This window comes from Rhinolophus ferrumequinum, chromosome 22, assembly GCF_004115265.2.
Source record: "Rhinolophus ferrumequinum isolate MPI-CBG mRhiFer1 chromosome 22, mRhiFer1_v1.p, whole genome shotgun sequence".
NCBI classification, from domain to species: domain Eukaryota; kingdom Metazoa; phylum Chordata; class Mammalia; order Chiroptera; family Rhinolophidae; genus Rhinolophus; species Rhinolophus ferrumequinum.
Window position 1 is genome coordinate 242238 of NC_046305.1, and position 10775 is coordinate 253012.

Sequence of the window (10775 nt, forward strand, 5' to 3'; positions counted from 1 at the left end):
CTCTTCCCGGGGCCAAGTCTCTCTGGCCTCTGAGGTGAACCCAGCTCCCCAGCGTGCCCCCGGACCTTGGGCTGGTCCGGCTTCCAGCGGTGGGGAGCGGGATCCCGGGCCCCGGGCGGGCGGGAGGGACGGGACGCGGTGCAGTGTTGTTCTTTCCCCCGCCAATATTGCACTCGTCCCGGCCTCCGGCCCCCCCGGCCCCCCGGCCTCCCCCTCACCCCGAGCGGGGCAGCCCCAGCCCTCCTGGCTCTCGATCACGGCTGATCTAAGATAGACTGGAGTGTCGTTGCTGCCACCGTGGGTAAGTGGAGCTGGGCGGACTTTAGCCATCCTCCCGGACAGCACCTCATCCTTAACCGAACCCCCATCCTTCACCTAACCCCCACCCACCACCTTCCTCACGTGCCCCCAAATGAGCCAAACTTCCTCTAGATCTTTAATTTCCATCCTACCAGTCCTCTCCCTTGCCCCCCTCAGGTTCCTTCCTGCTCCCACACTCTCCCCGAAAATGCCTAAAACAAGCAATTGCACTGGCTTAGAAAACTGGAGCTTTATGGCAATGTGCTGTTATCTTTCCTGGGGTTAGCGCCTGAGAAATACCCCTTGAAAACGTCCCATCTCAACAGTGGGGTCACCAACCCTCTGGGGCTGAATTGGTGGGTGCCAGAGGAGGGTGAGTGTTTGGCTGAGGGGCTGTAGATTAGACCCTGGGGCCTCCAGTATGGACCCCAAGGCCAAAGGATCTAAAATCAGGATTCTAAATCGGGTAGCCACCTCTTCATACTCTTCCATGGAGCAGCTGCCTCCGGAATGGCTCAAAGTCCTCAGGCACTGTGTCTGAAGGAGGAGAAGCCATAAGGTCAGACGGGACTCCCACGAGGGCAGGAGAGTCAGGTGACCTGGGTGTAGAGCCTCACCGTTGCATCGGTACTGGAGATTGGACCAAATGATGTTTTCTTGGGAGAAGCAGAATACACCAAGACGACCCCCTCGCATGGATGTGTCAATGATCACCCCGGAATCTGCCACTAGCTGGGGACCCTCATAGAGCTTCACTCTGTCCAGAATAGTGGTTTCCATTGGTGCTAGGGTGCCGGTGGGCACTGTGCCACTATGCCAGGGCCCTGCTCATCCCCAGCCCCCCTGGCCTCCTCAGGCCTGAGAGAGAAGGGAAGGGGAAAGGGGAGGGAAGGGGGTGCTTTTCTCAGGCTTGGGGCCCCTGGCTCTTTGTCCAGCCCCTTTGCATCTCAAAGCACCAGCCGCATTCCAAGCGAGGATTGGGTTGCCATGACGATGAGCACAATGGGCTGGGGGGTGAAGTCACCCGCTTCCCAGGCTCTAGTCCACCCCCCAGCCCCAGGCACCTTAAAGGGAAAGCAGCCCAAGTGCCTGGACTCTGGGTGCTTGGCCATTCCCCCTCCCCTCCCTGTCATCCCCACCAACTAGGCAAAGTTGTGGACAAAGTGAAGAACTGAGGCCTCAGCGGTGCTGCCAAGAGCTGTGACGTCTGGGACTTGCTGTGAGCTTCTATAAATGACGGTCCCTTCCAGGTCAGACACCGTGAGGAGGCAGGTTCTGGGCTGTATGAGCGAAGGGGCTGGATGTCACGCGCCTCTCCACAGACTGGCCTGGCCTTCGCAGGCTCCGAGAGGCACCCTCGTTTTACAGAGGGGAAATGGGCACAGAAAAGGAAGGACTTGCCCCACTTTGCCTGTGTGTCCTCGGCACCACAGCCCAGGCCACCTGATGCCAGGAGGAAAGCAGGGCTGAGGCGCGTGTCTGGTGAGGGGGAGATGGAGAGAAGTGGTCCCAGTCCGGGCCCATGGTACCAAGTCACTGAGTAGAGGGGTCACTGGTGAGTCCCTCCTGGGGTCCCTCCGGAGGGCTCAGCCCCTCCCCTCACCGAATGTAGCCAACTTGAGGCCGGTGCAGCAGCTGCCAGCGGTAGGAGGTCTTGTCACGCCAGCCCACGTTTCGTGGGTCAGTCCACAGCAGTCGTACCTGATCAGGGGTGTGGCCAGTATGCCACAGGGCATTCCGGAGGTGCTCGCCTGGGCCGGACACTGATGTCACTGCCTGGGGGACATTAGCAAAGGCAGTGGGTCACCCACAGGATCCGGAGGAGGGGAGACAACAGGTGGGTAAGTGCAGGTGGACAAGGGCATCTAGGTGATGAGGAGAATGTCCTGGAGCCCAAGGGAGCCAACCTCTAGGCCCAGCATCTGCGGGAGAGGGTTCCTGAAGCTCAAGCAGGAGGGGAGGTGTGGCCAAGGGCCCTGGATTGGGGAGTGAGGGCGGCTATGGGACCTTGAGCTGCAGCCCGGGCTGGGCGACAGCCCGGAAAGGTGTGGCCTGCCAGTAGGTCTGCTCCGTCTGCTTCCACATGACCACGTAGAAACGGCCGCTGTCCTGGTAGCTGAAGAGGAAGCCTGCATAGTCGTCATCTGTCACTGTGTTCACGTGAAAGGTGCCTTCAAAGTCCACCCCATTGAAGGCTGTATAACCTGGGGGTTGGGGGAGGTCAAGGTCAGGCGGCAAAGCTACCGGCGGCCCATTGTGTGCTGGGGGTGGGCAGGATGCCTGCTGCATATGTGGCCAGCTCGCCCGCCACCCTCTGCCCCTGTCAGATTCCTCTGTCTGGAATTATGGAATTGGGTGTCCCGTACGTACCAACTGCCAGGCCGGGGTCACTGTTCATGGTCTGGACGATTTCCATGCCCTGGGGGTGGGCAGAAAGAAGAGAGCCTGGTCCGGGTGCGCTGCCCACTGAGGCTGGGGTGACAGCGCCCGCCCAGCCCACTGCCTGATACCTGGTTGAGCACCACCCAGTTTGGGTCGATCTGAGCATCCCCCTCGGGATCCAGGACGACCGTCTGATAGGCCCGGAAATCCGTGAGGGTCACCTCCGCACTTTCAGGGCACACATCCAGGGGGTCGTCCACCGTGTCATTGTCAAAGTCGTCCTCACACACGTCCCCAACGCCGTTGCCTGGGCAGAGTACAGCCGGGCGCTCAGCCATGCCCGCCGCAGGGGGTCCTGACTCGCCCCACGCTGCCCTTCCTCACTCCTAGCAAGGTTGCCACCGCACCCTGGGCAAAGCCCACCCCCGTCCGGTCCTCTGGGACCCCGGCCTCACCATCTGAGTCCTTCTGATTGGGGTTGGGGACGAGGCGACAGTTGTCAGGACCAGGAGGCACGTAATCGGGGACGCCGTCATTGTCGTCGTCCCCATCACACTCGTCCCCGAGTCCGTCGTTGTCTGAGTCCAACTGGGAGCTGTTGGGGAGCTGGGGGCAGTTGTCCTTGGTGTCCTGATGTCCATCCCCATCGCTGCCCAGGAGAACAGGCACCACATGAAGGCCCGAAAGGCACCACGTTCTTTGTCTCTGCTTAGGAGCCTCTGCGGCCGAGCCCCCATTCACCTGACCCCTTGCGGTCAGCCAGGTGAGATGCAGGCCCAGTGGGGGGAGCGGAGGGGAGGTTATGGGCCTGACCTGCTCAACGGGTGTGCAGATAAAGGCCACGCCACAGAGAGCCGAGGCTACACTTAGAGGAAAGTAAAAAGGCCCTGTAAAACTTTCCATCTTGGTCAAGACCCTACCTGTCTTCATTGGTGTCGCAGACATCCCCCACCAGGTCGCTGTCTGCATCTGTCTGAGAGAGAGGGGCCCGTCGTCACCCTCTCGATAACCGACAGCCATCGCCCGTCTGTCCCCTGCCCTCTCCATCCCCTGTACCTGGGTCGGATTGCTCATTTCCGGGCAGCTGTCACAGGCATCTCCCACCCCATCCTCATCCCTGTCCGTCTGTAGGGGATTGGGGACTTTAGGGCAATTGTCCAGTCCATTGGGGATGCCTACAAGACACGCGGGTAGTAAAAGTTTGTCACGCTCTCTCCTAGGTCCGTAGAAGCCCCAAGCTTTCTCTTCCATCAGAGGACAGCTGTTCAGGAAATCTGCCTGGACCCTGTCCCACTGCCTTGTCCGCGCCCTCCCTCATTCCCACTGACTTCTGCGGCAGGTAATCTCTCACCCAGGCCGACCTCCCCAGTTCTCAGACTTCCTAGCCTCCCGGCTTCATTCCCACCGTATCCAAAGCGGCACAGGTCTCCCAGCCACCCCCTCAGCCCGGGCTGCACCATCCCCATCCACGTCGTTGTCACAGGCGTCCCCTTCCCCATTGCCATCTGTGTCCTTTTGGTCATTGTTGGGAACGTTGGGGCAGTTGTCACAGGCGTCGCCAAATGAATCTGTATCTGAATTCTGCTGGTCTTTGTTGGGGAACAGCCGGCAGTTGTCCTGGTTGGGGAGGGAAAGAATCAGGCCTCTCGTGAAGCGCTGGCTGCCTGGCACCCACCTTGTCTGCGGTCACCAGCCCGGTGATGGCCCACCTGCTTGGCACAGCCCACCCACCCCACATCCAGGAGTCCACCTGTCCTGGCCGGCAGGCTACTGCCTCCCTGATTGGGAGCACCAGGGAGCTGCCAGGGGCTGGGGGCAGGGAACCGAAGGGGCGGGGGGCACAGGAGCCACCTCGACATTCTTGATCCCGTCCCCGTCAGCGTCATCGTCACACTGATCCCCCACGCCGTCGTTATCAGCATCTTCTTGCCCAGAGTTGGGTGTCAAAAGGCAGTTGTCCTAAAGATCGGTTGTGGGGAAGAGGGTGAACGTCGGGGCGTGTGGCTGGGGCGCCCTCCCTGCCCCCTGCCCTCGTGCCCGCCTGCACCTGCTTGCAGTGCTTGTTGTTGTCCATGCAGGGCAGAGCCTGGTCCGGGTAGCCATCGATGTCCGTGTCAGGCCCACACACGTTCCCGTTCCCAGCCCAGCCCACGTTACACTGCGGCGACACGAAGGCGGCAGTTAGCGGTTGGGGCTGGCTTCCCACCCCAGCCTTTCCCCTGCTTCAGGCTCTCCTCTCAGCAACCCGGTCCTGGGCCCCAGCCCCCCTCCCTTCCCCATGAAGGCCCCCACCCCAATCCCCAGTCAGGGTCACTAGCCTTGCCCCTCCCCCAGATTCTCCCTTTTCTTCCAAGCCCCAGGTCTAGCTCACCGAGCAGGACACTGCACCATTGCGTTCAAAGAGACAGTGCGCGTGGACGTGGCAGGGGCTGTGGGCTGGGCTGTGGCAGGTCCGGGCTGGTAGGCAGCCCTGGCTCTGGTTGCCCAGGAAGCCCAGGCGACAGGGACCACACTTGAAAGAGCCCTAAGTGTAGGGACGCAGCGTCTCAGGAAGCAGGACAGCCTCCACGGTGTAGGACGGGCACGTGGCCACATGCCAGGGACATATCAGTGAGCCACTATTTATCAATTATCTCCTTTAGGTTCTCCTGACAGCGCTTTAAAGTAGTAATAGCAACACTTTTCAAATGAGGACGCTGAGGCTCAGAAAAGCTACATAACTTGCTAAAAGTCCCAGCTGGCAAGGGGCAGGTCCGTGTGGAACCCCTGGGGGAGGTGTCCTGGGGGAGGAGGAGGGGGTGCAGGGAGTCTGAAGAGGGGCTGCACGCTCCCGGCACCCAGACACTCGGGCATCGGGCTCACCACCGTATTGGTGCAGATGGAGTTCGGGTCGCAGCCACCATTGTTCCCATCGTTGCATTCGTCGACATCGTTGCAGACCTGAAGAAGCAGACTTTGGGTAGAACCAGACCGGTGCTGGCTCTCCTCAGGGGACGGCACTGGGGTGGCCCCATCTGTGAACGTCCATGTGAAGCCCAGACCGCCAACCAATGCAAAGCCAATGAGCCAGTAGCGTCACTCATCCCGTTTATCACCAGGGCCCCGTGGCCAACCCAGAAGCCCCCGGCCCCTGCACGGCCAAGCTCTCTTGTCCACACACACTACCCAACTTGACCTGTTTGCTGGCGCGGGCGTAGTCGACGCCTACACCAGACACCCGCGTGCCCTTGTAGCCCCGAGGACAGGCCTCACAGTGGAAGCCAGGCATGGTGTTGATGCAGCTGGAGCCCGTGAAACAGGGGTCGGCGTGAGCACACTGGGGAGCAGGGGAGAAGTCAGGCCCTGCCTGTGCTCCTAGGACCACTGCTCCCTGTGTCCCCAGCCAAGGTCACAGGGCTCAGCCCCCACCCCCAGCCTCCCCCTGCCCTCCGCCTGGCTTGCGTCTCAGACTGTCCCTGCCACCTCCCAGCACCTTCCCTGGGTGGCCCTTCAGTCTTTGTCCCAGAGATTCTGCCTCCCAGGCTCCTCACACTTCCTTTCTGGTCTCCAACCTCTCCTGAGCCCCAGGTTCTTCTACTTCAGACCCACATTCATCCTGCCTTCTGGGGCCTCCTAACACCCCCCCCCAGCTTTCTGTGCCCTCCCCCACCTCATTGATGTCAGTGCAGTGGGTGCCATTGCCCTGAAGGCCAGGGGGGCAGGGCCCACAGCGGTAGCCCGGGTACTCGTACACTTCCATGCAGTCCACGCCTCGGAAGCAGGGGTTGGGGCTGCAGTGGGATCGCTGCTCGTGGAAGCCTGGGGGAGGGCACAGTCAGCCACTGAGAGGTCAAATCACCGGAAGTGGGGGCCAAAGCCACGGGGGGAGCACAGCGGTGCCACCTGGCGCCCTCCCCTACGCTCCCACTCACCGCACACCTGACACTCCATAATGGTGTTTCGGATCAGGGACATTTCCTTCACCTGCGGTCAGACAGGAGGAGGATGGGGAGGACTCGGCTCGCGGCCGCTGCCACCCACCCCGCCTAGTGCCACCTTCGCTGGCCCACCCACTAACCTGGTCTCGGATGTCATCCCGTAGTTCCACCAGGATCTGGTTGAAAAGGGTGAGTTGGGTGACCAGCGCCTTGGTCTGCTCCCCTGTCAGGGCACGGGGTGGGGGAGGCTTAGAACTGGGACGGCAGCCCTGGTCCCTCTCTGGGTAATAAGCCAGCTCCTGCCACTGCTGCCCGCTCCTCAGCACCGTTAACCCCCCCCCATTCCTGGCCCCAGAGGACTTCGTTTCAGGCAGCTGCCAAAGCCTGGGACCTCCTCCCCAGCCTCCAGGCCCTCCCACCTCATCATGGGCTGCTCACCTAGGATGGAGTGGAGAGCGGTGGTCACTAGGAAGAAGGAAAAACACAGTCAGAGGGTGGTCATGCGAAGAGGGGCCTGGCTGGTGAAGAGGACGGGGAAGGGCCGGGGACAAAGGGCTGGAGCCTTGGAATACAGATGGGGTATTGGAAGGTAGAAGGACAGAGGTGACAGAAGCAGGGTGAGGGGCCCCTGAGGGAGCGCGTCAGAGGCAGTCACAACCCAATTCTCGTGGTTCCCAGCCCTGGCAGTGGCAGACGGGATCGGGAGGCGACCCAAAGCAGGGCCAGGACCCCAATACATCCCATTTCGTCCCTCCTAGGCTTCTGCCGCAAGAGCTCTTTCTTTGAAATATCTGGGAGAATGGGCGTTTTATTTAGGTAAGAGCCTCTGAACACCCCTGTCAGAGCCCAAGCAGATGGGCAGTGCTCAGAGAAACTGCTGGTCGGTGACAGCCACCAGTGGGAGCTAAGAAAGACCCGAGACCCTGACCAAGCAGTGAACTTCCTCACCCATTCGAGTTCTTCAGATGTCTAGTCTTCCCGTTTTGTTTTTCTGGCCACCCTGGTAGGTGGGGCAATGTTTCTGACCCACACCTCTGGGGTGGCTGTAGTCCTTAGAGATTATAGTGTCAGAGGTGAAGGAGATTGGGGAGACAGGGTCAGAGCCCCAGGAATAGGGGAGCCAAAGGAATGAGTGTTAAGGGGGAAGGTTATGAGGATGTGAGTCCCTGAAGTCCACAGGATTTGACCTGGGGTCCAGGATGTCAGCAAGCAGAAGTCTCTGTTACCTGCACTGTGGATGGACTCGTCCCCCTGGAACGGACACTCACTCAGGGCCCCGACCCGGGCCATGGAGCCGCCGAGAATCATTTTCATGGATTCCACGAAGCCCTGGGGGTAGGGGGGACAGGAGCAGAGTAAGGTGGGAGGACTGACCGGCTGCTTCTCCCGCTGGGGCAAACTCTATTTCCACACACACCCCAGGGTCCGCCTTGCTCACCTGCATCCTCAAATAAGCCTTCTGTCCAGTCCTAATCTCCAGCCCATCGACCTCCGCTGGAGGAATGGGGGCCAGCGGCGGAAGACCAGCATGCTGGTCGCCCAGTTTGCAGTCTACATAGAGCTGCAGGGCAGGGCTGGGGCGGGACGGGCCTCGGAGTCGCAGGAGAGCGGTGTGCGTGCGCCCGTCGGCCAGGCCTGCTTGCTGTAGGTTCACTGCGTGGACCTTGCCATCCTCCCGCTGGTACCGCACCAGCACTGCCCAGGAGCGGACGTCAGTATGGGCCCCGTCCCCCATCCCGTCTCCCAGTTGAGCCTTGGCTCAGCTCTTGTGGATGCTACATCGCTAGGGCTGCGATCCTTTACTCAGCTAGGTACCACTCGACACCTTGTACGGGGTAGGTACACGATACGTGCGTTTTAAATTGGTGCAAAGATTAGGACTTTCTCAGTCTTCAGTGGCATCAGATCACTCTATCCCCTGCCAGGCGGCAGCTGGTTCTGTACCCACTGAACTGCCCCAGGGATGCGAGGGCCCTCCCTGCACAGCTTCATGCCCCCCACCCAGGCATCCCCGAGTACAGCTTCCCATCCCTACAAATACCAGGCCTCACCCTATTGTTTGGGTATCTGGCCTTTGCAGCACCTCCTACGCACCCCAAACCAGGTGCCCCCTGTTGCCTGGACACAGCCCGATAGGTCCATGGTCTCCAGTGGGGCCCAAGGCAAATTGAGAGGGATGTGGAGTGGGGATGAGGGTCACCAGTCACCTTTGTTGATCTTGCCTACAACAGAGGCCTCCAGCCATCGTGTGTTGTCTTGGCGAGAGTAGAGGCCAAAGAGGACACCACCTTGCTTGGGGGGCAGGCGGAAGGTAGACAAGAGGTAGACGTCCCCAGCCGTGAGCAGGGCTGTCCGGATCTTCTCTGCCACAGCAACCATTTGCCGGGACTCGCCCACCGTCAGCAGGTCAATCACTGGCCAGGCAGGGATTATCAAGGTCGGAGAAAGGGGTCAAATTCGAAGGCCTGCCCTTGCCCCTGAGCTCTCGGGTGGGGCCTCCTCCATCATTCCCAGCACCAGGCAGTGTTAGTCACCTTCTCGAAATTCAACCCTTGTCGCTATCAGAGGACAGCGCATGGTGCCTTCTGTCCCCTCAACACTACCTACTGCCATCCTCGGAACCCAGAGGCCTGGGGCTCACTTGGAAACACAGAAACAGCGCCCCACAAACTTGAGATGTGCCCAGCAGGTGGCGCACGGGAGTCACTGCGCTGATCGCGGCAGGAGTAGCACCTGGTGCCCACGGAGCAAAACGGGGCCGGCAGTTTCTCTTTACACCGCTGGCTTTGGCTCATCCCACACCGTAATGCCCCCCCCCCATCCTGGGGGCTCAGCACCCTCGCTCTGGATGAGAACAGCTGCCCACCGAGGGCTCCGACCCTCCCGCCGTCTGACTCTCTCCCTCGGGAACAGAGGACCCAGCTCCGCTGCGTCCTGTGCCTTGGCCAATCTGTGGTTTCCCTTCCAGCCAGTAAAGAATCTGTGCCTGTGTCATCTGCTCCAGCTACCTCTCCCACACCCACAGGCCCATCCCACCACCAGACCTCCGGGAGAGCCCAGACCTCTCAGTCCCCACCCCCACCCTGTCCTGGGGCAGCCAGCACTCCAGTGGACGTTGAAGCCGAGGGGCCCACACGGTGCCCCACCTTCACGCTGTTCTCCTAGACCCTGGGGTACTTGCGGATGCTCAGACAAGGACCCAGCCAGGCAGCGCTAGCATCTAGCTCCTGAGTCCTGTGCCCTGGCCTCAGGCTGACCCTGGCCAGATCCCACTCACCTACCACCCTCTGGGGTTCACTCCTCTCCACAGGGCCATAATTCAACTCATCTCTCCAGCTCAATCTCAGGACTCTCCCCTTTTACCCTTGCCCACATGTTCCCTGCTACTAGGCTGGAGGCAAAAGGGGAGGAGGCAGAGGGGTGGAAGAGGATGGAGACAGACTTACCCTGCAGGTCCTGACTGGCAGATGCGAAAGTGCAAAGGACGAGAAGAGCCAGGGCCCCTCGAAGTCCCTGCGTCTCCATGCCGCTCAGCCGGCTCACTACCCCTGGCAGGCAGGCGGCTGGGAGGGGAAAAGGCTAGGCGGAGAGAGCAGGAGCGGGGGGCGGAGGGACTGGAAGGGGGAGTTGAGGGGGGGCCAGCAGGCGGGTGAGGGGGGGCTGAAACAAAGAGCTGCCAATCACCCTGGAGGCATCCCCAGCTCCGGGAACCAAGGGCACCGGGGAAGAGCCCTGGAGGCCTCCAGTCTCCTGCCTCTTCCTAATGGTCCTCTCGCCCTGCTGCCTCCCTCTCTCCTGGCACCTCATTGTTGGGGGCCACTACCAAATGCTACTGTTTTCTGGAAGGCATAGTTGGGGAAGGCAGGAACCCCTGGCACTGCAGTGCTCGACAGTGGGCATTATTCCACAGCTGGCATGAGACGATGCCAAGGGAGTGGTGGAAACGAGCTCGCTATAGTGTCCAGGGGATGCACACAGGGCATGAAATACGCTGCTCTGACAGGGCGAGTGCTTTTTATTAGGGTGGGGGGTCCCCTGACACGTGCCTGTGCCTCCATTTTCCCTCATTCCTAGGAAAACCTGGAAGTGTTCAATGGGAACTGGAGGGAGAGCCTAAAACAGTGGTTAGTGATGTCGGAGTGAAGAAATCAGCAGGGGAAAGGGACACTAGGAACA

At 60.7% G+C, this 10775-nt stretch overlaps 1 protein-coding gene and 1 long non-coding RNA gene across 5 annotated transcripts; one reads left to right on the forward strand and one right to left on the reverse strand.

The window, feature by feature from the left end:
• LOC117015105 (uncharacterized) lies at window positions 1-4081 on the forward strand. 2 transcript variants are annotated; one of them, XR_004421669.1, is made up of 5 exons: window positions 1-301; window positions 1447-1550; window positions 2396-2467; window positions 3340-3445; window positions 3903-4081. It is a non-coding gene; the product is annotated as an uncharacterized LOC117015105 (long non-coding RNA). The 2 variants fall into 2 exon arrangements; XR_004421670.1 differs by lacking the exon at window positions 2396-2467.
• THBS3 (thrombospondin 3) lies at window positions 536-10251 on the reverse strand. Of its 3 annotated transcripts, none has more exons than XM_033093471.1 (23): window positions 10046-10124; window positions 8807-9013; window positions 8038-8294; window positions 7826-7928; window positions 7038-7064; window positions 6740-6822; window positions 6594-6645; window positions 6332-6480; window positions 5858-5998; window positions 5545-5622; window positions 5054-5206; window positions 4730-4840; window positions 4534-4641; window positions 4140-4299; window positions 3739-3857; window positions 3603-3655; window positions 3138-3331; window positions 2811-2989; window positions 2671-2719; window positions 2308-2504; window positions 1904-2076; window positions 918-1057; window positions 536-837 (listed from the first exon to the last, which is right to left on the reverse strand). In XM_033093471.1, exons 1-23 carry the CDS (start codon window positions 10122-10124, stop codon window positions 779-781), a joined length of 2871 nt encoding a protein of 956 aa, XP_032949362.1. In that variant the 3' UTR covers window positions 536-778. The 3 variants fall into 3 exon arrangements, with proteins under 3 accessions (XP_032949362.1, XP_032949364.1, XP_032949365.1); XM_033093473.1 differs by lacking the exon at window positions 536-837 and adding an exon at window positions 1444-1580 and having other exon boundaries at window positions 951-1057; window positions 10046-10251; XM_033093474.1 differs by lacking the exon at window positions 536-837 and adding an exon at window positions 1440-1580 and having other exon boundaries at window positions 1019-1057; window positions 10046-10251.
• Between the last annotated feature and the right edge of the window lie 524 nt (window positions 10252-10775).

What these genes read in the sequence shown, in the direction of transcription:
- THBS3 (XM_033093471.1), bottom strand. Translation starts at nt 10,124, where the DNA reads ATGGAGACGCAGGGACTTCGAGGGGCCCTGGCTCTTCTCGTCCTTTGC. An exon ending in ACTGCACTGACATCAATGAG is followed by an intron (nt 5,999 to 6,331) that starts GTGGGGGAGGGC and finishes CCTGCTCCCCAG; the next exon opens with TGTGCTCACGCCGACCCCTG. An exon ending in TCTCCAGTACCGATGCAACG is followed by an intron (nt 838 to 917) that starts GTGAGGCTCTAC and finishes CTCCTCCTTCAG; the next exon opens with ACACAGTGCCTGAGGACTTT.